Raw genomic sequence first — 25658 nt, forward strand, 5'->3', positions numbered from 1 at the left:
TGTTCACTATGCACAAAACAAAAACTATTTACATATGTAATACATAAAGAAGTTAAATTGTAACATTCTCTGGTGCTCTACTGATTTGTTTCAGCTAAAAACCTAACCTCATATCCCCGTGGAAATATCTATATTTTAAAAATAAAAAAAAATTAGAAGAGCAGCACAAAAAGTATCGCTTAAGGCATCATTCTTAAAATAAAATTATGGCACCTGCTTTTTCTTCTGCCTTTGAAAGCCTCTTCTCAGGTGACCAGATCTTAAGAGCAAAATTCATTTTTGGTGAATAAGAAGGATTGTAATAATGGTAGTTAAGGGAAGGTGTTTCATACACATCTGTGATACAGGTGTATCAGGGCATCTCGCCCATGCACTCACTCATTCCTGAGATACTCCAGCTCCTTACACTCCCTACACTCAGTTCTTTTCCAGAGTAGTTCTCACAGGCAGTATGAGTAGTTGCAAAAATATGTCCTAAATTTTCTTTGCAATGCAAGACTTGTAGTGTCTTTTCTATAAATTGATTTTAACCTGTAACAAGAAAGAGCAAGAATACATGGATGTAATCAATAAGTTAAAGTTGAGTGTTTAATATTCATCATTGTGTAATCTGAAGTGGTAAAAGCAGCACATGTTTGAACGGCATTTCTGAGACAACTTCCTTTGAGTGGCAGGAACTTTTCTCCTTGAGCTGTGGCCAAGTCCTAGATATACACAGGGAAACCCTATTTGAAAGAGAGATACAGTGAGCTCATGATTTTGTTTTCCTGCATTTTGTTAGCATAGATCACTAAATTGATGTTTGCACTTGAACATACGGCGCTTTTAAAGCAGGAATTTCACTGTGAACTGAGTGCCCTGAATTCTCCTCTTACCTTGCTTTAGAAAGTGATGCCACCTTTTCCACAAGTAAGAACAAAGGAGAAAGAAAATTTTAAAAAATAATGAGGTAGTAAGCACCGTTAATTTCAGTTGTAACACAACATCATTTTGTTAAGCTGTTTAGTGTTTTGTCATGCTCTGTGCTAGCTTTGCTGACCTTTTGGGCAGGCTTTGGCCAGCTGAGATTGTATCTGCACAATGGTTCATATTTTGACAAAGAAACTGTTTTTCCAGACTCCCCTGGGACAATGTATCTGTGTAAGTTCAGTCACATACACTTTCAAGATAAGGACACAGGCCTAATTTTAATCCTTATCAAGTTTAGCACCTACCCAGAAGACTGTATTTTAATGATAAAGTTGGGTTTTTTTTAAACTCTCATGAATCCAGCAGCAAGACAGGGATGTTAAATCAGAAGGTGACTTTGCTCTGAGTCTTGGAGATTTTATTTTTAACTTTGATGTGCCACGTAGTGCCTAAAGCTGCGTGATGGTGAACCTGGGTTTTCTGGTCTGAAATCACCATTAGAGCATGAGCCATCCAGACACCTTCCAGTCACTGCACCAGATGCTGATGCTTGAGGTACTTCAGTTCCCCAACTTCATTTTAGATTAAAATTTCCAACACCTAAGGCAGCTGTCTCTCTGTTAGCAGTGAAATTCCTCATTTTCTGTATTTTTAAATCAACTCCCTTTAAAAGTGGTTTTCCCAATGTTTATGTAAATACTAATAAACCATACAATAACCAAACCATAAACCATACCATATGGTTTATGTAAATACTAATAAACCATACATGTTTCAGTTGAAATGAGAGAACCTAATAAAAATAAATAAATACTTGTTATAGTAGTACCTGGTTGCTATAAAATCTATCTTGCAAAAATCAGGATTGCATTTGCATGAGCATACTACCTTTTTTCTTATTATTATTTTTTCTTTTTTTTTTTTTTTAATCAGGGAAACAGTGTGATTTATTGTATTATCAGCACCATTTTGGTGGATTTTGTTTGGTTTTTTTTAATTTTATGATATATATTATTGGTTGGTTTGGGCATGATAATTATCCCAGCAAATTCAGTTTGCTGTTTCTCACAAATAAAATACCATTAAAATGAAAAATTGGTGTTTTCCCAAGACCATCTCTGTGTAATCAGAGATCTGTATCTAGCACAAGAAAGAACAGTATTCTTTCAGGATACAGAGATTCATTAGTTGGCAGAAATCAATGTCCTGGCAATACAAAAGTCCAACAGCATTTATAAATATGCAGACAGTACCACAGTAAAGATGTGATAATTAGAGGTTGATTAGTTTAACACTTTTTTTTGTTTATTTTATGTCATTAATGCACAAGTCATTTGTAGTATTGATTGTTCTGGTTAAGTTAAGTTAAGCAAACTTAACTTATGAGCAGTGAAAACAAAGCAGGTGTATTAGTGTCTATTCACAGCTGGTGCTCCAATGGATCAGGTAGACCAGAAGATGCATAAACCATCCAAACAAAAAAAGTGCCAGGTGATGCATCTTGACTGAACAATCATAGTGCAGCCTTCATTGTGCAGAGAGTTTGAGTTTAAGAGCTGTATCCTGACATACAAGATAACATTGTTTTTTCTCTCAAAGCTGTAAAAAATGCAAGTAATAAAGTAAACTTAGAAAGTTAGAAAGAAAGATGGAAGCACTAAGTTAGTACATAAAATTATATGTCTAAGAGAGAAGTAGTTTTATAAAGTGCATTAAATAAAGCATTTTTAAGACTGCAATTTCAAAATAGCTACCTTGAAAAAATAAATATTTTGAGAATTTTAAAAAGGACACCTTAATTTTATTTAGAAGAAAACTGTGGTTGAATACCATGACAAAAGAGTCAGGAAAAAAGAAGACAGAAATTAATTCCATTAAGATTGCTTCTTAATTCTGCTCACATAATTATTTTTTTTAATTATATCTGTGATCTAACACAAGGCTGAATGATTCCAGTGATGCAAAGACATAATTTGTTTTTCCAGCCCTTAGCAGCATTTTACTCTTGGGGCCTCTTTCTCAAGTGGTACACACTGCATCACATCCCTTCCAGTCCTCTGGGGGATGCAGGCTAGTAGTATGGATGCTTTCTACTGACTAGATTTAGATCATTATTCCAAAACGAAGAGGGATGGAAAGGGGTACCATATCCTGTTTATTAATTTGAAGACAATTTGCCATTTCCAATTAAAAGGCTAGAAGATAATTGTAGGATGTACCAAAGAGCCCAATTTTGACAATCTCTGTTCAAACATAATAGTCTCTTAAACAAACCACTCAACACTAGTACATCCCTGATTTACATATGTAACTTTTAATCCTCCTCTTCATCTGCCACAGGCAAGCACCACAGCAAACATCACAGTCTGCTGTAGTGAGATTTCCTGTTTTAAGTAAAAGTTTAAGTTATATAACTTTCAATTCAATTACAGTTAAGGTTTTCTGTAGTATTATTAGAGGAGACCTAGAAGTATCCTGAAGCAACCCTGAAGTTGCTCTAAATGATATGTAAATTCGGGTCACCTCTCTTACCCATCCTTTTGATGACTGGGTATAGCCTTCCTTACAATATCTATATTTTGCTGTATTTAAGAAGTTTTTCTTTTCCTTTCTCTTTGGTTCTTCTACCATAGAGATGCTTAAAGTCTTCATTAGGCTTTACCATTTTGTTATTTAAACATCACAACTTCATTTGAAAACTCTGAGTGCATTTAAATACATGAAAAAACATAAATCATAGTTTAGTCAAGAGCGAGAAGGACTTCGGTTTTACATTTCAATACAAACAAAGTGAGAATGTGGAAGGAAGATAGGAATTCTGTAGAGGAAATAAGTTCAAATCAGTCTCATTATACATTTATAAGAAGGAAATAATAGGGTAACAAATACACAGAAAGAAGGTTGACCTTTCTTCTCTTGTCTGCTTTATTCTGGGAGGAGGAACAGTTTTGCCCATATCAGCATCTATTCAGAGAAGCGTGTGCCTCGTCCAGGAAAAGGTGATACAGGCTAGAGGACATTTCTGGATTGTCTTCCTACATCCTGATTCCTGACAAAGAGACTTTGCTGTGAAAAAAAAGGAAATAAGGGATATTTGCTTTCAGCCTTAGAATGACTGGGGCAGAGGATGCTGTTTAAGCAAAACAACCATTCCAGCAAAACTCCCACTCTCTGGATAACCGGTGACAATCTGGAAATCTGTATCTTGAGGAAATGGCAACAGTGTCGATCCACCTTTCACTCTGCTGATTAATAGCCTAATTAAAGGGCATAGTGTGTTCCATTTGTTATAACCTGAGTGTTATAGTGCCATGTTATAAAGTGATACAGGTTAGATTCTTTTTCATTTCACCATAAAATAATACTACTGGATTTTTAAAAAACATGAGGTACTCCTGTCATCCTTTTATATTTATTTGTGTTTTGTGCCTTTGAGCTTTATTCTGTTAGGTTTATCATTGAAAATTAGTCACCTGTTAATGTTCTGAAGGCTTTGGGTACCTAGATTATTCTTTGGAAAGAACTAAAGAACACCTGCAATGTCTTAAGGTAATAACTGTCAAACTGTCAGAGGCAAAAGTAACAAGCAAAAATATTTGCAACAAAAGAAAGGAGAAGACAGCCGTTGGAAAGGGAAGCAAACTATATTTAAAAGCTGGTTGTAAAAGCAGTTAATGCTAAACATGTGATGTTTATGCCAATAGAATGAGTCAGATGTGCTTCAAGTGAAATACTGTATTTTGAGCTGCCTAATGTCACCAGCGCCTGCAGGGACAGTTTGCTAACTCTCCATGAATACACAGCCAGCTCTTCAAAGTAATCTTCATTATGCAACAGTGGAGCTTTAAAGGCATCCTCCTGTATTGATCTTGTTTTTGCATGATTCAACTTGTTAAGAACAAGATAAAGCTCCTCTGATAAACATTGATATTCTATAGGTAAGGAGAATTTCTTTTGTCTAACGTTTTTATTGTCATTGTTTGTATCTATTCAGGCAGCTTAACCTTCTGTAAGCCTCTGGTAAGTCATTAAAATGGCTTTCTCCCACAACACTTAAGCTTCCTTTAAAGACTAGCCAGCTGCTTGCATTCCTGACCTGGAACTTCTGAGCCAGTATTTGAGACCAGTCATGGCACCTCACCTGCTGTTACACAGTCCAGAGTGGGCCAAAATTTTTTCCAGATTTTACCTTCTTCATGTTAAATTTAATGAAGGAGATGCAGGCATCTGATTTTTCAGAAAGAATACACTGATTGAAAAAGCCACCTTTCCCTTTCCCTTTCCCTTTCCCTTTCCCTTTCCCTTTTCCTTTTCCCTTTCCCTTCTTGGGACCATATTCCTTTCTTGAACCATATGGCCTGATCTATGGACTAGTATGAAAACTAAAGGAAAGGATCAAATGGGATAATTTCACAATAATCTAATCCATCATCTTCAAAAGTGTTGCAGATTTAGAATTTCTTTTCCACTTTGTTTTTTTTGGGGGGGAGGCAGTGAGGGGGAGTGGGGTAGTTTGAAATATTTGGGACGGTATGAAATATATATATTAACAAAATGCAAATATAAAAATACTTTCTAAGTATTTTAAAAACCAAATCGATGATCTCTTTTATTCTTTTAAATTCTTTGGCAAGCAGTTAACCACAGAGTTGAAAAGGGGAGCAGCACATATGTAACACTAGAGTATGTAATCTGGGTGGCCTGGCTGTACAGTAAAGTGTAGAGTTCAAATGGAATTTGGGGTGATCCTGTAACTTCAGGCCATGCAGAGTCACTTAAGACAAATACATATGGCTGTTGTGCTCTAGGTCAGCTGGCCAGCTGTTCACCTGTTAAACCTCACAAATCTGTGTTAGTCACAATCCTAATTTATCGTGAATTTTTTTAACACATGTTTCATAGAATACAATCTTGTGGAAATTGCTTGCAAAACCTCAAATGTCTGTGTGTATCTAGAGGGTGAGAGTGGTTTCTAGGCACTCTGGAGAAAAGTTAATGACTGCAGCAGAAAGGTGGGTGGGTGGCAGACTCCCTCTGCCAAACTTTGTTGTGTGTTGCGCATCGACACAAATTTTAAACTCAGAGTAAGCCAGACTCTTTGCAGGATATGCCTCATTTACCTCTTGAAGAGTGGCAGATGTTTCCACCATCCCTCAGAGGGGAGTCCAGCCTCCCTCGCTGGGTGCCTGAGCTGTACCAGGGACGATGCTTCTCTGTAGGCCTTTTAGGGCTGCCCCTTTCCTTGATTAGATTTCTTACTCAGAAAGTTTTTAGGCATTTGCTAAATAGACTCAGAGGTTTAATTTAGGAAGGCTAGTTCCCAGCTGTGGGTAACAAATTGAGACAAATACCAGAAATTAGCATCTCTATATTTCTATCAGAGAAAACAAATATTAGATGAATGATTTAAAATTTAATAATGATAATGAAATTCTAAAAAACCCACAAATGTTATGAGATGTAGAATGAGAAAACAGTCCTACCAGTCAAGTGATGTAGGTTCCATCTTAGGACACACCTGAAAGAATCTAGCTTAAAGGCAAACCTAAGTTTTGCTTGCTTGAGATCTGAATGACCAGAAGGATCTCCTTCACCACTAACTCAAAGGCCCTTAAAGACACTGGATTTATATTTTAATATGTCTGGAAAATTAGATGGGATCAGTCCAGGTGGGTATTGCACACTGCGGTGTGAAATTTTGAGTCCAGATAAGGAGAATTGTATTTAATGGTGAATTGTACATTACCTTAAAGACTGTAATACATGCAGTAATAGTTATTTTAATAAAGATAAGCCAGTTGTGTGTTTCACTTTTAAAATAAGTTTTCAGTCATGTCTTTTTGAAGATAGTTACTCTATTTAATCTGGACACATACGGCATGTGTAAAGATCTGATTGGTTCCTGTGGATGCAGATGTTATTAAAAAGTTCCAAGAGTCTCTGTATTATCTGATATGTGCATTTCATAAACCTTTCATTTGGATTAGAAAAATGACAAGGTTTGAAAATGAAAAAAGCTTTCAAGTAAATATTTAAAATGAAACTTGGGCACATCATTGCCAGGTTTTTTTTAATGACTAATTCAACCACTGTTGGCTAGACAGGAAAAAGGAGGATTTTTTTTTTCCTGTTTTTATTATGCTTGAGCATGTGTGCAGTACAGCTTTGATTTGTAAAGTAATCTGTATGTTAAGTAATCTCTACTATTTTCCCTTTACTAGCAGTGCTCACATGAAGATCTTCAAAACTCATAGCTAGGTAATGAGTAGATTGACAACTTTTATCATTGAATGTTTATAGAGGAGTTTCTAAGTGGTTTAGCACAGCTATTTTTTAAGTCAGGGCTTTTACTTGCACATATAAGGGAGAGTAATGAACATTCAGTATATTTATTATCATGGGAAATTCCAGTACCAATAATTTATTTTTTTCATTTCATACAGTAAGCAGTGCTGAGACCATATTCATTAAGGAAACCAGCTATTGATGTTTATGATTCTGATGTATATCCATCTTAATGTATGTATTATAATGCATTCATGAGTATAAATAATTACACTGGAGCTTTTTCAAATTAATAAGATATTGGACTGTTGTTCAGAGGATGTAGTTCTATTTCTGTTTCTGTTTACATATTGTACAACCTTGCACATTCTGTTATTTAATACATTGTCAGTCTAAGTTGTGTTGTATTGTTTGACTGATCTAAATGTGACCCATATTGTACACTGTGCTCACTCATGTCAGCTCAGTTGCTGTGCTAGTGATGGGCCTTGGAATCATTAAATTTGAGTCTCTTGCTGTTGGTGGCAAGTGCAGCTTTTGTGCTATACATACATGTAGGCAGCAATAATTTCTGCTGTAGACCTGGAGGCTCTCAGAGGGAAATAGTAATTGAAAAATGATCTGCACAGTCTGTGTAGGAAAACAGAATTTTTTTTTTTTTTGTAAAACACAGGATTGTGCAGTTGTTAAGACTCAAGTTTAATTGCTTTTGTGACATTCCAGTTTTATGGCCTTTTTGCTGTCTCCTTTACAATCTGTAAGGACTCGTTAGCTATGTAGACACCATTTTCCAGACTTTATTTAGGAGAACAGATTATGTTAGATGCAGTCTGAAAGACAGACCAACCCTACTCTCTCCCAATAGCCTAACTGAGTGAGGGAATGGAGAATCAGATCTAAAGTTTATTATTTGAGATAAACAGAGCCATAATAAACTATTCAAGATATTTATTCAATTTTGCTTTCTTTTCTAATATATTGAGTAAATGTGCAATAAAAAAGAGCCAGCTTTGTTTGGTTGGGGTTTTTTAAGTATATCCTTTCTGACGTATCCTTTCTGTTGCATGGTTTTGGGTTACTGCAAAGATCTCTGTTTTCATCTCCATCATCCCGAATATTGATTGAAGTTCAACATTCAGGATGAAAGGAGTCAGTGCAGTCACTACTTGTTCACACCATTAAAAATTGAAATAGAATCCAACCCAGAAGCTACTCTGGTCTTGTTTTGTGGAATTTTTTTTCCTTATAAAATATTAGTTCAGACTTCAATACTACATAGGAATATTTTCATCATTAAATTGATTCTCTGCAGTTGTGAAGCTAGAGTTATATAAGGAGTCACAGTATTAAATAGCAGTTTGCTAAAATACCTCTAGGCTCACCAGGAATTAGACTTATACTATTGTATGTAGAAACCTGGATCCCACAAGATTTGCATGAGAGGTGAATCTGAGCAAACTCCTGGCTAATTACCTTCAAGAGCTTTAAGGACAGTGGAATAACTCCTTAAATGCAATGGAAAATTTAGGAGGAAGGAAAAAATTGTAGATAGTGTGTGAGGAGGATGGGGCCTACCTCACCTAAAAAGTACATAAATGTTATATGTTTGTTTTATTTGCTTTACTAGGTTATCTGCTTCTTCAGAAATCAATGCCTAAATTCACTGTGTAGCCAGTGGAAAAAGTTTTTCAAAGGTCTTGAAGTGATATTTTAAAATTCATGGATCTCAGTTTAAAAAGGCAGGCTCTCTTTTTAGATCTTTCCAGTGCATTTACCTTCCTGTTACAGGGAGCAAACCTTTGGGTGAACTTAAGCATTAATTTATGTGTGCTGTAGCCACCGAAAGGGGAGGTGCACCCAGGTGCCTAAGTTAGATTGTCTGTATCTCATATGGAATTACTTCTGAAATAAAGACCAATCTCTGTGAAATTGGCAAAGTAATTGTAATCTTTCTGTTAAAAAATATATTAAAAATTGGAGCCAATTATTGATGTAGCTATGTTGCATAATCAGTGTTGGTAATTACATTTTTAATTACTATACCCTAAGGACCTGATTCTGATCTTGTTTCTATTGGTATAAAGCAAGGATAACTTAGATAAAATCAATGCAGCTGAACTAAAATATAATTGATGAGAGGTCAGACTTGAGCCCTAAATGGTATGCTAAAAGTGGAACTAATCAGAAAACTAAATGGGTTTTAATTTGTGCAATTGACATTTTCGTATTCTAAATCTCCAAGAAGTTAACCTTTGGATACAGAACTTCACTTTCCTTTAGAGTCTCATAGTATTCAGGGAAATAAAGGCACTAGAAAGCATGTAAAAAAAAAAAAAAGAAAAAAGAAAAGATGATTCTGTACAGCTTTTCAAACCACGTAGTAAATTCTTTCATTAAATGATTGATGTTTTTCCAGCTTAATACATTTCTGCAGACAAGTCTTTGGGCAAAGTTTTCTGGTGAGCAGAATCTGGAGAAGCATTAAACCATAGCATGTTCTCAAATAACAACAATAAAAAAAAATTCTCCCAAATCCAAAGTTACTATAAGCAGTAGGGAATTTTAGGAACTAATATCTGCTCAAAGAGAAGAATATTTATGATCTTTTTGAAATTATGTACAGAGTTTAGTCTTTCTGTAATAGATAGTAGTGATACATTTTCTAAAAATCATATCTTTAGCATATGTAGTTGCATAAGCCCTATAAATATATTACAAGCTTTAATATTATTGATCTAAAAAAGAAAATAAAAATATTAAAAATATTTTCATACAAAATTGCTTTATTTTTAAGTAGATATGCACATTATGTGTAAATAAGTTGTTGCTGTTGAATAGTGAGATGTTAATTTTTGTTGTGTAGTCAAATCAATCAAATAGCTTTGCTTTGCAAAATACATTTCCCTGAAGATAAGAGGTATTCCTTCTGCTTGTGCAAACATCCAAAGTTACTTCATTTGGGACAGTCAGAATTGCATCAAATGGATTTTTTTTCTCAGCTGACAGAACGTACGTGAATTTTTGTACATCAGGAGAAATTTGGAATATGGTGTTTCTGTCAGTGGCAGTTCTCCACGGCAGTGACCTGGCTCTGCCAGTGAAGCTGCTTCCTCTGCAAGTCCTGACCTGGGGAATCAGGGGCTGTCTGCTGGGACTGGCCTTCTCCTCCTGTGCATGGTCAATACCTTCAGCCTTACTGCTTCTGGTATTTATCACTGTAGCAGAGATTCCTGGATGGATATTTATCCGTTTTCTTAAATTCTAGAGATTTATTGCTCTTTGGGAAAAAAAAAAGCTCAGAACATGAGAGAAAATGAAAACTGTTCTTGCATGGAGTTCTTCCTGTATTCCCTGTGAATACTTCCCATGCTGCTTTCAGAAATATGCCCATTTTTAGCAGTGCCATTATGATGCATTTCACAGGAATTTGGAAGGCTGGAACAGAAGTTGTTACATATTTGAGGATTTTAGTAGAGTAATATTTTTTTCCCCACAGAACAATTACATCTTTGGGAGCATCAGTTTGATCAAACCTCTGGCACATAATTATTGTTTCGTGCTGACATCTTTATAGAATATTTATATGTTATTTGTTAATATTTGATCAACTGTTTTTAATTTTTTTGGCATGGCTCTTTGTTTCCAGATTTTGATTGGCTGTGGCTGAAACAAAATGCTTTGTTATGGGGCTGGAATTTACTCAGTTGTGTCTTGGACATCTTACACTAAATAAGCATAATCTAACCACCATTGTAAGTCTCCTCATAGTCTTCTCTAAAAGTAAAAATTTCTTTTGCTGAAATCAAACTGGAGTGGCAAACTTAGCTATGCAGCAGCAGTGAGAATGTATTAAGGGCGTTTTGTTGGTTTTTTTTCCCCATGTGTAGCATCCTTGAAGCTGACATTTATTTGTGACTGAATAGATGACAGCATGAAATTCAATTACAGCAAACAGTCTCAGTCATTACACCTGTCTGCTTCCAGAGAAAAGTATTTGTAAATTGGTTTTTATCCTTCTGTTCCCTAAAACCTATGTCTGTAATTGACACTTGCCAGCAGAGATGACTGGAGACAGAAGGAGAACATTATGTGTCTGAGTATCCCACCAGGGAAAAGAGTATCCTCATCTTTGGAGAGTTTTGTGGTGTTTTGTTTTCTTTAATGAAGAATGATATCTGTGTGCCAAGGATTTACTGCAAGGCTGGTGGCAGATGTTTCTCTAAAAAAAACACATAGAAAAAGTTATGAAAGATGAATCACAAAAAACCACAGGACAAAAGAAAAAGCTAATTAACATAGAAATATTTCTTCTGCAAAGGAAAACAAATGCTTCAGGAGAACAAAAGCCCCTCTCTGTTATTTGTAAGGCTGGTTTGTTACTCTAAGACATTTGTAAGAATCAGGTTTGTGCCTGACATGTCAAAACTTATTCACAAAACAAGAGTTGTGGATATCTTGGGAGACAACGTTGTCACTTGTTACGCAACTCAGCATCCGCTCAGCACTGATTGATGCCCAAGTTGCCAGTTTTCAAAGAAATGAGATGCAGACATAACAGTAATATTTGTACCAAATGTCAGGCAGAAGAAACAGGGGAGTTCATAGAATGGGTCTGGATGTTGTCTGTGACCAGGAAAAAAATCAAAATATGATAGACAAGCTGTCAGCCCGATCTTTCCTAACTGTTTCATTTCTTTCTGGTAGATTCTTTTTCTTTCTTTCTATGGGCTTCCCTCCCCAGAATTTTGCCAGAACAGACAGTATACAGAACTGATCCAGCTGCTAAGTTTTGAGTTTGATGAAGGAATTACCAAACCATTACGTATTTCAAATGCATCAGATGTTTAAAAGATTTGGACAATTAGCAAATCACTAAATATTTGGTAATAATGTTGTTGGAGCATAAGCATTCTTAGAAATTTGCTAGTGGTATTAGGGGAGATCAGAATGTATTTATTGTTTTTTTCCTCATGGGTCCCTTCCCACTCAGCATATTTTATCATTCTATTTTTTAATTGATATTTGACAGTTTAGGCAACTACTGCTTCTGTTCATATCTGTAAATCAGCAAGTATTTTGAGAGTTTGTCAGCCATAAAAGTAATGGCAAAACATATGGTGTAGTAATGCAGTCAAGTATTACTTGACTACCTTGCCTGTTCCCATGCACTCATGACATCCCCAGGTGGCTCAGAGCAACTGTGTGTGCCTCTGCTGATGGCTTACCCAGCACTGTAAGCACACTGTGTTATATTTATGAGCTGGAAACTAAAGTGTGTCAGCAAGGAAGTTAAAATGGTTTCTCTGTAGGATATTGTTAGTGTAAAATATCTGATTTATTTGGGTCTTTTTTTGAATGCTGCGGCTTGTAAACACAGTGGGGAATTTCTCTGCCATTGATCCAAAGCAATGGGTACTAATGGCATAATACAGTGGTACTCAATAACCTTTTATCATGGGTTGCTTTGTCATGTGGAGGCTTAACTGAGGGGAGAGAAATATACCATAACAAAGCAGAAAATCTTGTGAATGTCTATCAATATATCTAATAATTCTCAGTATAAGAGCTATCATGATCTTTTATCTTTTTGCATGAATTATGATATAGAATAACATGAAAATTATTGTGCATATTAGTGTAAACATGAAGTGAAATGTAAGCATTCTTTTTCAAAGCATTTCAAGGACAAGCTGTGGCAGTTTTTTATCATGGCTTTAGTAGCACTCAAGTGAGTGCTATACTACAGTGTTTTGAAATTTTTAATAGTTTAATAATTAATATAATTTTTTAAACTTATTATAAAAGAGCTTTTGTATCTTTCTAAGAAACAGAATATGGAAGTAAGGGAAATAGCTACACAGTAAAGTGTTAAAATTTGTCCAGTACCAGAAATCTGGTCAAGGCTCTTTTTGCGTCAGTTCCATAGAAGTAAGCAAAGGCATGTGTCCTGAAGCAAGGGAGGGCATGTATCCTGAGGTATCCTGTTTCAGACCAGCACAAAAACCAGTGTGGTGCCACATGCTGACCCCCAGATCCCTGACAGCAGCAGCTGCAATTCTTCAAGGTGTATAATCTGTTTGCCTTCCTCTCTTATTTAGTAATTTTGGCAATTCTGACACCTGTTTCCCTTGAGAGCAAACCAGAGCATGGTTGGAGGCCAGGTTATGACTTCGCTTTCAGTCTTTCTCCCGGGAGCAAATCAGTGCAGAAAGGTGCCCTTTGGGTAATCTGGGTGCAGGAATATAATGGAGCATGGGGATTTTTGTATTCTCTTCCTGAACAACCATTTAAGAGCTAACAACAGTATAATTTTCTGCTACTATTTTCATATGCATATATATGTGTATATATATATAGAGAGAGAGAGCATATATATCAGCGATCAGCATATATATATATATATATATATATACACATGTTCATTTTACATTTGTTATTGATAAAAAGCCAGATTACAGTCTCACTTAAAATAGATGTAGAGGAAAAACAACTCTGTTATCCAAAGATTTCTGCTGAAAAAGGACACAGCAAAGACATGTTAAAAAGAAATAACAGAGTAGGTTATAACCATTGGGATGTCAATATCCCTGTTTTTCTATGTTTTGCATCTGTTAGCAATGTCCCCTTCAGGCTCAATACTCAAAACACCCTTCCACTGCTGTAGAACACTGTTGCAGAAAAATGGTTTATGTCATGTAAAACTTATATTGGGCCCTAAGATATAGTTTACAGGGATGTAAAATTGATCTCATTGCTGCTGTAGGAAAAGCTGGTGGTTTTGAATGATTGTTGCATACCTTCATGGTATGAAAATAAAAGATGCCAAAATCCAAGTTGTCCTTTAGGAAGTGCAGTAAGGGTGCTATCGAAGTGCCAGTGTTACTGTTTGACTTCAGCAAGTGCAAGAGGAAGCTCAGATTGACTTCAGCACATTATTGCCGTTGTAAGATAGGAAATAATAATAATAATAATAAAAAAAGGAAGTCTGATAGCCCATTCATTCTTTAGAATTTGTATGACAAGTCATGAAACTGGAGTTGCAAGCATAGATTTGGTAGAATTAATACAGGGTTTAGTCCTCGAGTATGTACTCCTGTTCATTTCTGAAATTTTCTGTGCGAAGTGTGACTGCAGGATTGTAAACCCTTATTTCTGAGAATTTTCATTATTTTGTTACACAAGAAGCTGATTCTAGAGACACTATTTAAAAAGTATCAAATTAAAAGTCTCCATGTTGATGGAATTGAGACACATTCAATAGTCAGGACTTTAGGAAATCACTGAGAAATTGATTGGTATGTTCCTTTTGCTGACTTATCTTTCTTCAGTAAAAAAGATGTTCACAGCAGTTTCTGTGCTAGCAATTGGTACATTATGCCTAATTCCTCTTATATGTTAAAGTCCAGCTTCATGTATTTTAATTTTTCAGTTTCTATTGGGGTTTTTTTGCTGTTGTTGTTATTTGCTTGACAATTTTGCTTGGTTGGTTTTGGGTTTTTTGTTTGGGAGTTTATTGCTTTGTTTTGTTTTTTTGGTGGTGATGTGTTTGGATACACCTGTCTTTGCCTTCTGGAAAGGACATTATGGATCAAGGAAAATGAGAACTGGAGAATAGCTAAGATAGGGATTAAAGGCATGAGCAGTGTTATAATTTAAAATTTTCAAATGACTCTGGACTAAATGTAATGATTTCCAAAACAATTGCTACAGTTTTCTATACCTTAATATTTACACATATTGATAATGTACCATATGATTGGCTTAGCAGCATGGATGGAACACATCAGTCTTCCAGGTGCAATATTCTCTCTGGAAGAGAATATATCCTTGGAATATCCTGCTCTTTTTGTCACCTCAGTTTTAACTTTTTCTGTAACTTGATCTGAAAATGATGACCAGCTTGAAATCTATATAACTTGAAGGCTTTATCAGTAAAACCCAGCACAGTTATATTTCTCAGTGGCTGTGATGTTGAAACCTGGGGAAAATCAATTTTTTCTTTTGCTGAATGGTATATTTGAAGCATTTAAAAAAGGTGAATGAGTGTGCTGAGGGCCTGTCATTCTCAAAGTACTTTCTTATGCTGTGTGTGTAGGTACATCTGCCTGCTAGCCCTGAGAGGCTGTGTGTGTTTGATGCATTGGATGTTGTGTCAGCAGGAAGGAGAAAAAGAAGAGATGAGGTCTATCAGAAAGAAAGTTGATAGCAAATGGTGTTTTGGACAGTGTGTATCCCCCCTGTGTAATATATTATGGAAATAATGATTCTGTCAAGTGATGCTTCTTTGTAACCTGGAGTGATAGAGTAGGGATTATGCATGCTCAAGCCATTCAGGACTGGGTAGATAGTTGTCTAGAAATGCTGTAAGAAGTGTCTTTGCCATGAGAGACTTCGTTAGAGATGCAGTGGCAAGAAGTAGATTACTAGAAGAAAAACAAGAAGTAGTTTATTATTATTGTTATTATCATTATTGGGTCAGCTAGAAATGGGAACAAATATGTTCTTTTTGGTCCTGTTGTTATGGAGTTATCTTTTTTTTTTTTTTTTTTGCAATTTGATTCCCTAATTTATCTTGTATTTAAGGATGAATTGTATTCTTTAACTCATTTTCAAGCTTGCTCAAAACAGTTGTTGCAAAACCATAAAAAGTTGTTAATTAATTAGCATAGATAGGCAATGAGAAGTTGGCTAAAGGTTTAAAAGGTGGTGTCAGGAAGCCATAACAAATAAAACATGAATGTAAAACCATCTGTAAGAAAGCCACAGAGCGAAGCCAGAGGAAGTTATTATAGTAGAATAAAGAACAAAATACTTCTGACCTGTATACTCTCATTAAGCAGAGATCAAGAAATGCAGCCCAAAAGGCAGGATAAAGTTAGCCTACCCTCTCAATGGATTGGCTTATGTGGCTGCTCTAGTTTGAAGGATTTCTGTGAAATCAGTGACAACAAACTGGTGCTCATTGCCAGAGGAGGATACTCTGGCTTCAGCCAATTTGATGATTCCCTTCTTCCCCTGAAAAACATGGGGACTCAAATAAGGTTAAATAGCATGCTGCATTTTAGGAATCTCATGTGGTCTGGGAATTATATGCAACATAATTGTCTTCAGAGCTGCCAGCATATGCAAGGTTGGACTGTAGGTTTGGACTTTCTCTTTTTCCTCATGTGATTCTTCTAGCAATGAAAGGTAGCACAACTTTCTTAGTTTTGGGTGCAAAAACCCCCACCAAAAAAAAAATTACCAAGAACTCTACACACAAACCCCAAATCAAACCAAACCAATTTGAATGCCGTCTTTCAATGTTGATAAATCTCTGGGATTTTAGTTTGAATGGAAATTCTTAAAGAATGGAATATACCTGGTTTTTATGTACAGGTGTTAAGCAGGAATGTCGCACAGTGTATTTCATTTCCTCGATTAAAATCTTTCCCCTCTCTCGGTTCCTCCTCCTTCACATTCCTGTTCCTTTCCCACATACACAGAGTTAACTAATATCAAGTTTATTTTACTTCCCTGCTTTAAGAAAAATGAATGCTGTGGCCAACAGAATGAAAAAATTTGATAAGCAAAAAAAAGGCAGGAAACATGGAAAACAAATTCCAGTGACCTAGGTAATATAAAATTGTTCAATGATAAGTACCAACATTAACAATTTCAGACATCTAAAAGTGTAAGATTAGCAATTTGAGAAACATTTATCTGGATGAGATAGAAAGTTATACATGAAACATAATGACCTCTCTGAAATTCCTTCAGTATGCAGAGGTACTTATTTATGCAAAGAAGACAACTAGTTAATCATGTAAAAGAAAACTAGACAGTGAATTAGTTTCCTGCATTCTGGAGTCCTAGCTATGAAAAAAGAATATATTTCACTAATTAAAGAGTGAAAATACTCTCAGCTTTTAGAAAGAGAATGCGAGGAGAGTGAGACTGATCCCGGCTTTGTGCAACAGCCCAAGTTGTTGGTCTGAAACAATTTTATGATTTTATCATTTAGGCAGGCTAGAGTAAGAGATCTTCAACTTTGATTATATTGATTATATACAGCATAATAGTTCATAATGAAGATTATCATGCGTAGTTTCAAAACCTAATTTTCATATATTCTTGGAGCCTCCAGTAAAATTTAGCCAACATGAACATGCATGTTGTAATTTTAAAAAAATTCTTAGAAACTTCAAAATTGCAGTAAGAAGTTAACAATCCAATGTAATTTTTCAGAGGATTATTTTCTTGATTGTGCTGCAGGTATTTTAATTTTATCATTATGTTCTTATACTTAATGATACAGGAGTGTGCATTCTAGATGTTTTATGTTATTTTAAAAAACTAGAGAAAGCGAAGATCATCTTGTTGCATGGGATAAGAATTGAATTTTATCTGAAGACTACATAATTTTACATAATGAAAGCTTTATACACAGTTTTGAAATAAGGTGGCAGTTTTTTACCTAAAATATTTAAAATTACCAGTTTTTTAAGAAGAATTTCAATAAAAAATCAGTATTAGATTCTGTGTTAGAAAAATATATAATTTTATCTCTAATATCTTTAGTATTATCTCTAGTATGGTATTTCTAATAAATTCATCTCAGGCACCTTTCCTGTGTCTGAGTCTGCCCCAAGACCAAGTCCTTACCCATGTAAATGGGATTTAGCTTTTAACTGTAGGGGGCTGAGAGTCAGGTCCTCCTGTTCTTTATCTTTTGCATGAGCAAAATTGATTTCCATTAAACAGAATGAGAACAAGATCAAGTTCTGCATGGTTCCAATACTGTAGTTGTTTTTCGAAGTGCTATAGTTTTAAAAGACTTCTGTTCTAAATTCAGTGTGCATGTTTGAGGAAGACTGTGATGTTTGGTCTCCTTTGATGCTGCACATCAGAAAAATATCTGCTGTCTTTCTTATTAAAAATAAGTTGAGAAAGCAAGTTATTTTTTCAGTCTCTCACAGTTTATTACATTCTCTTAAACATTTTTATGTGAGAGTCAATGTCTCTATAATGCTCTTATATTGGGTTTGGAGTTCTTTAATTTCAAAAGGTCCTTGTTTGTGGGCGATATTTATTAGGAAACTCAGTGTGTGTACATGTGTGTGCACAAAGTGTGCATTTATTTATATCTCTGTAGAGTGAGGCGGAGGAAGACAGAGTCGCCTTTGTTCCATAAGATCTACTCCTTAAATTGTTTGCACTTTCAGAAATGCTAAGACCAAATATGGAAACTCAGCTCTAAAGAGAAAATGTCCTGGAAAGGTTGGAACTAATGAAAAAGAGTAGGCTTACTCTCTTAACAAAGTCATTTTCATCACCATCATGTCGTAATCAGATAATGTGAGAGATTATTTCTAAGCAGAACTGGAATTAGTCATATCAAATCAGCCTAAAATGTGATTTTGTTTCTAAAATATTATTTCTCTTTTTATGTGCATTTCAGAAACATATGCAATAAATATTTAGACTCTTAATTTGCTACACATCAGTCTAAAAATTTGATTTGCTCTCATCATCAGAATTAATTTGCTTAATTGTTTTTCCTATCCCATCAATCTCAGTTTTGTACTAACTCAAACAATGACACCTTTTGCTGTTCGCACTTTAGTTCGATTTCTGTTCTAAGTTTATGAACAGTAATAGGCATCTGCTAGAATATTCATTAGCTTTGAATTGTGAGCTATGAAAAGGTGCTTTCTTTTACCTTAATGAAAGTTGCTCAGCGTGGGGTGGATCAGTAATGACATTTGATTTTAGCCATCCAGCGAATTTGCTTTTTATTTATTGACACATCTTGTCCAAACAGCTCCCTCGCAAGTTAGTGGCGTAATGAAAGAAAGAGTGCTGCAGAGGAGCGTGGAGCTTTCCTGGCAGGAACCAGAACATCCCAATGGAGTCATTACTGAATATGAAATCAAGTATTATGAGAAAGTAAGTGCTAAGATTATCTGTAATGTGCAACAATGTGGTGTTTGCTTTATGCTGGCTTGCTGCATTGTGGAACAGTGTTAAAATCATCAGCTGTCAACTGCCTCGTCTCTCCAAAGTCAGTGATTTTGCTTGTTTTTAATAACCAGCTAAATCCTGCCATTATTATTGCTGTCATATGTCTCAAATATTATATTGTGGCATACTAAAAATGAAATATACACTTGAAATTGCCTTTCTTTCCTTTTTTTTTTTTTTTAAATGTTAAGTTGTACTTGATTTTTTTTTTTACCATTAAATTCCTGGTTTTACATCTATTCTGCATTGTGTTTGAAGCTTGTTTCATTTCCTTCTGTACCAATGTAATTCTAGTCCTGAAATGATGTATCAAATAAAACTCCTGACTGCATTTTGTACTTCGTTATGAGCTGGGCATCTTATACTTGACGTCTGAAAATTTTCAAAACACTTCCTAGACTTTTAGGAAATAAATATTCCTTATTTGTCCTTTTAAAAGGGACCAGGACTGTGAAATATATCTTTCACTTGTTCTGTCAACACAACAATGAATGGAAGGCTGCTTTTCAGTAGTAGATGAAGTGATCTCTGTTTCTGGTAGAGTGAAATTGCAATCTTACTGATGTCAGTCGGAGTTTTGCCATTCATTTCAGCGTGTCTAGGGCTTCATTCATGATAACTTTGAAGTACTGCAGAATAAAAAAATTCTGACAACCGTAAACTGGATGAAAGCAGAGTGAAGGCAGGTTGTGCAGCTCTGTGTTTGTCATGGGACCCAGACTAAGTTTGGCTCCTCCAGATTCCCTGGGAAATTGTCTGTATAACGTATCATGCTCCTAATTTTTATAAAACATTCTGGGGAAAAAAAAAAAAAGAAATTTAATTACATTTAATTACGATGAAAAAAAAATTAATAAAGAGACTCCTTTTGTGGTCACTCATGAAGACATTTCTGCAGGCAAGGTAATAGTACCCCTTTATCAAAAAGAGCATGTCAGCTTGCTAGGTCACAGAGTCAGGTAAATTCAGCCCAGATTGAATGTAATATCAAGTGTCATATTTCATTTTCAGTGCTGAATTACACAAATATACTTATCAAAAGATCTTTATATGATTTGGGAAAGGAATAAATTTTTTATTTGTTGAGGCTAACTTCCAGTTTAAGTTGTTCACTCTAATGATTCTTATAATAAAATCTAACAGGTGGGTACAGATAGCTAAATAATTCTTTGGAAGAAATTCTACTAATTTTAGCAGATGATTTTTGTCCCTCGAGCATGTGTGTGTATTTACAAATGCAAATAAAGTCCAAGTATTTTAAAAATGTTACATATTTAACAAGGGCAAAACTGTCCTCTGAACAAAAAAAAAATCATTTGAGAACCAAAAACCTTGCATTTCTTTAAGGTGCAGAGCTGTTTCTAATCTGTTCAAGTAAAATAAATAATTTAAATGGGTAATGTAAAATGACAGAAAAATTACCAAGATACTCAGCTTTTTATGTAATGATAGCTTTTAGAATCTGGCTTTTATTATTTTCCCTATATGCTGATTTTAATAACCAGCAGAATTTCAGTGCCAGTTTTCTCTGTGTTTGCAAAAAGAAAAATTGATGTTAAAGTTTTTTTTGTTTTTTTTTAGTGGAAGGACCTCTTCCAGTATTATACTTAGTACAGTGAAATTAATAAAAGAGAATAAAAAGCTCATTCTAGCAGTCACAGATAAACTGGACTATATAACTTTAACTGAAGCAATTTTTGCACAAATACTGAAATGGTTGTTTTCCTTCCAAATAAATGCATTTCAGCTTTAAAATTAATTCACAGTCTTCTTGCTCAGAATGAGAGAGGTCGTTTAAGTTTTGTTCCACCAGTTTAGAAGAGAAGAAAAATAAAAGGATTTGAACTTTCAGCTCCTTTTAGAGCCAAATTAAATCAAACATTTTTTGTCATTCTGAAATACTCTGATAAGTGTTTTTTTCACCTCTCACTTCTGGCTAGGGCTGGAATGGAAACGGCCTGAAATCTCCAAAGTAAGCCTGTCCTGTGAGATTTCTAGTGCAGGTTATTTTATTTTTTTTGTATTTATTTATTTATTTTTGAATACAAGGACTGTTGGCAATTCAAATAAGCCTCATTTATGCATCAAAACCCAAGCTGGAATTCCACTGTGGTTTACAGTCCTGAACCTGACTGTTTATGGTTTCCTTACTCTTGTGTGTCATCTCTAAAGCATTCCTGTTCTTTCTCACATACCAACACACATTCTGCCACAGTCCTCACTTACAGATTATTTAAACTCTCTAGGAGAAGATAGGGAAAATTGTGGCTGGCCAAAACTGTGGGCTTGCTCAAGTAACAGACTGGGCAAGAACCAGGAGAAGCCCTTACCGAATCTGAAAAAAGAAATCATGTATGTTCTGTGTAACCCTGTATTTCAGCAAAAGCCATTGTTGCTTTACTGACTGTGACAGGGAAGGCTCTCCATCACTTTTAGCTGGTGAAATATTATTGAAATGAGTTACAGATTTATTCCTTCCCTCTGTATCCGTCTCATTAGCAGTGCTGTGTTCAGCTCATGCTTCTCTGGTCATGTGGTGCATTCAGATGGTTGGTTAATTCATCTCTTCTGCCCTTCAAATCAGGGTTGCATCTGCCACCAAAAATCAACAGGGCTTCACATATCTATGCTGAAACATAATCTGTGTCAGTAAATGTGATGAATAAGTATAGCTTTTTGAATACTCTAATGATCTGTGATACAGCTTTTGTACTATTTGAAAGTGAGTTATTACTCATAGGGTTTGTAATCTTACAGCTTCAAATTTGTGGAGACTCATACTGAGCTTCTTTCCCTGGGTTCCTCTTTATGCCTTAGAGCCTAAAACTGAGAAAAGACTAAAAACCAGAGATAAAAATCCGAATGAAAACTGAGTTAAGGACCTCAGAAATTATGCAAAATCCAGCCAATTATATGTTGGCAATATTGCATTTTTTAGAGGTGATAGAAGGGTACGATGTCAAAGTAATGATGTCAGAGTTTTTCCATTCATTTCACAATGTCTATGACTTCATTCATTATAACTTTGAAGTACTCTAGAAATAAAAAAATTCTGACAGCTGTAAACTGAATTAATGCAGAATGAAGGCAGGTTGTGCTGTGAAGGCAGCCCTATGTTTGTCATGTTCTGACAATGAAAGAAAAATTTCCCTGTCCTTGAACTGTTTAGACCTCACAGGTTCCCCTGGAAAGCTGTGGTTGAATTTTTCCTCATCAAAATTTCACAAAATTTAATCAGAGCCAAAAAAGCAATCTTTTTTTTTTTTTGGATGTTTTCTGTTTTCTCAGTAACAACATGAGCATCCCATTTGAATTTTATGTTACACTTAGAGCTCATCATTGCATTGACAATGTTTTGTAATACTCCACAGAGTATGCTTTATTTTTGTCATTGGGGGAAGAGACCATTCAGCAGTTGAAATAAACTACCCAGGCTGGCTGTCAGTTGCTGTTGTGCAATCATGATAAAATCTGATCTGTAAATGTCATTTAATCTTTTGTATTATTGTTTCCAGGATCAAAGGGAGAGGACCTATTCAACAGTGAAAACCAAGTCCACTTCAGCTTCTATTAATAACCTGAAGCCAGGAACAGTGTATGTTTTCCAGATCCGTGCTTTTACTGCTGCTGGTTATGGAAATTACAGCCCCAGACTGGATGTTGCCACATTGGAAGAAGCCACAGGTAAGACATTAGGTTTAAAGGAAAATAACACTTTCTGTAGAGGTAGTAAGTACAGCAAGAAAGGAAAGTGTCATAAGCAATATAATTACAATTAGAAAGAATTTGGTTCTACATGAAGGTGAATTTTTGTCATTGTCTTTCGAAGGATGAGCTTCCATAGTTTATTTTACCATAGAAGTCAAAACTAGCTTAATAATTGGCTGGAGGAGATTTGTTACATGTTATATTCTTCTCCTTTGCTCTCCTTCTAATACACAAAGATTTTTCTTTTTTTTTTAATTCAAATACACTCTTATTTTTTCCCACAAAAGAAGTGAGTAGTGGTCAGCTGAATAACTCAACTAGAATCTTCTGTAACTGGGGAGAGAAGGAAGGAGATTTCAAGTCCCAAGGACTTCTCCAGGCTATTTTTTTCCATTTGATTTTCTGAAAAAAAACCCCAACAACTTGTTAGTTTAGTTTATGTGTGTGTCTTCAGCTGTAATTCCATCTTTAGTGTATTTTGAATTCATTGGCAATTTAGTAAAGAAATGGGAATCTCAAAGATACTAAGTTATTTTCAGGCTCATATAAAAAGTTGTCAGCTGTGTAACCAAAAATATTCTTCCGTCAGTGAGACCTGGTAGCCCTGAGCCACTTCACAGGAGCTGTGTCCCTGGCAGCGCCAGCCCCCTGTTACAGACCCAAATTTGGTTACCCTTGTTTAGAGCATTTGCTTCACGTTGACCTTGACATCGGGTCAGCCACATTGGGAGCTGGAAATACAGGGATACCTAGGCTGTGAATTCAAAGGGTACGGATGCCATGCACTCTTTGGACCCTGGGCAGTGGTCTATCTAAGAGTGTGTGCAGACAGTGAATTTAAGGGTATGGATGCCATACACTCTTTGCACTCCATGCAGCAGTCTCTCTAAGACTGTGTGCAGACAAACATTATTGTATCCTGTTAATTGCATCCAGGTGTCGCCTGAACAACTTGTGGTTATTCTTAATATACAGTGGTTAATATACAGTGATTCCACCTTAGTTCCACACAGAATATAAAAACTATAAATAATGAATAATACCACATATCTAATAGACATAATTGAAACAGTAATTATCATAATAGCAGCAGTAAGCTGTTATTACTAATATTATTAGCTCTGTGTCTAATAGCATACTTCCCATCTGTAGAAAAGTCAGTAACAGAATCCCCATTTTGCGGAAAGGGAACCTGAGGTACAGCCAGAAATAATTTCTTATTTTGAATAGTTTTCTGGAAAACAAATTAGAAGTCTGTCATAATAAGTTTCTGCTAATTAGATAATTTATTGTCCATAGTGGTTTAAAATTATTGCATCAAAATATTTCCCCAACATTTCTTTAATTATCTGAGTATTTTTTTACATACTGAATGTAAGCAGACTGGTAGCTGCTAATATTAGCAAAGATGATTTCAAAGATAAACAGTTTTGACTGGAGTTTGGTCAACATATGGGAGATTAGAAAATCCTATAATAAATGCATCACTGACCACTCTCCTGTACTCCTTTTCTGATTCAGATGATGAAAAAATGCATATAAACCACAGGGATTCTTGGCCAGGATGCACACCAGGTTTCTTTTGTCACAGGCCAGCTATATGCTTTGAGATGCCGTGAAAAATGTCCTGTGTTTTCATTAAAGAAGATTCTAAAAGTAGCATATTTTCCATTATCTTGACATAACATTATGAAATATAATTCCCAGCAAGGAAAAGCATCCAAGATTTCCCATATAGGGTTTTCAGAAATAATTAAAATGTTGGTAAAATATAGCAAATTCCATTAAGCTCTTCTGAAATTGTTTTACATTAAAGTATTAGTTTCTTGTATTTTATTTATAATTTTATCAGAACTTACAGATTCATCAAATTTGTCTATTGTTAGCATTCGAAAGGAAGACCTTTATTGGATTGTTTTTGGGAAATATACCTCAAGGGACATACCATGCAGGTGAACACTAAACTGTCTTATGTTACAGTTTAGAGGCTTTGGCTTCTCATTATTACATGGATCTCTGAATTCAACTTTTAAAAATGTCAAAGTATTTTAAGAAAAAATGCACACATGTATACATTTGTGTAAGAATATATGTAATAACAACCACATTCAGTCATGTTGCCTACATGGATTTGTCCTGGCACTTCCTCTGGTTGGCACTGTTTGGTTGGTGTTGTTAATTAAGTAGATTTTTGAACAGTCTGCTGTTTTCTGAATCGTGATAGAAACTGTATAGCCACTTTTTCAATATTTGACGAACTATTATATCCATTATATTAATACTATCTGATATGTGAAATAAACATATATTACACCTGTATTGGATCATATCATACATGTTGGGTATTGCATAGATATTTATGGAAAAATTTCAAAATTATGAAGTAAATATGCTTTATAAAGGCAAACCATTTCTGTTCTACACTGTGTTCAATCAATGGCTTCTAGTTGTATTTTTTTGTTGTCTGGTTATTAGAAACAGAAGTCCCTCTGGAAAAACACACAAATGTATAAAATATCACTGAAGTGCCAATTCTATCTCCTGGTTCACTGGCATATTTAGAAGTCAAGTTAAGTGGTTTGTAGCCAGTGGACCTAAAGACAATCCTCTGCTTTTTGTGATGGAAGCTGATCTTTCCACTTACAGAATCACAGAATCAATTGGGTTGGAAAAGACCTCTGAGGTCATCGAGTCCAATCTTTGGCTTCTTTACGGCTCTTACTGTTAAAGTAGAAGCGCTTGACAAAACCTGG

General features: G+C 35.3%; 1 protein-coding gene across 5 annotated transcripts in view; it reads left to right on the top strand.

Moving 5' to 3' along the window:
- The window catches only part of EPHA7 (EPH receptor A7), a 165728-nt gene that overhangs the window by 99919 nt on the left and 40151 nt on the right, over positions 1-25658 (top strand). For all 5 annotated transcript variants that reach the window (XM_064707273.1, XM_064707277.1, XM_064707274.1 and 2 more), the window contains exons 6-7: positions 18998-19122; positions 22713-22881. In XM_064707273.1, coding sequence (XP_064563343.1) covers positions 18998-19122; positions 22713-22881 — 294 coding nt within the window. The remainder of the gene's footprint in view (positions 1-18997; positions 19123-22712; positions 22882-25658) is intronic.

Source organism: Zonotrichia leucophrys, chromosome 3 (assembly GCF_028769735.1).
Source record: "Zonotrichia leucophrys gambelii isolate GWCS_2022_RI chromosome 3, RI_Zleu_2.0, whole genome shotgun sequence".
Lineage (NCBI taxonomy): Eukaryota > Metazoa > Chordata > Aves > Passeriformes > Passerellidae > Zonotrichia > Zonotrichia leucophrys.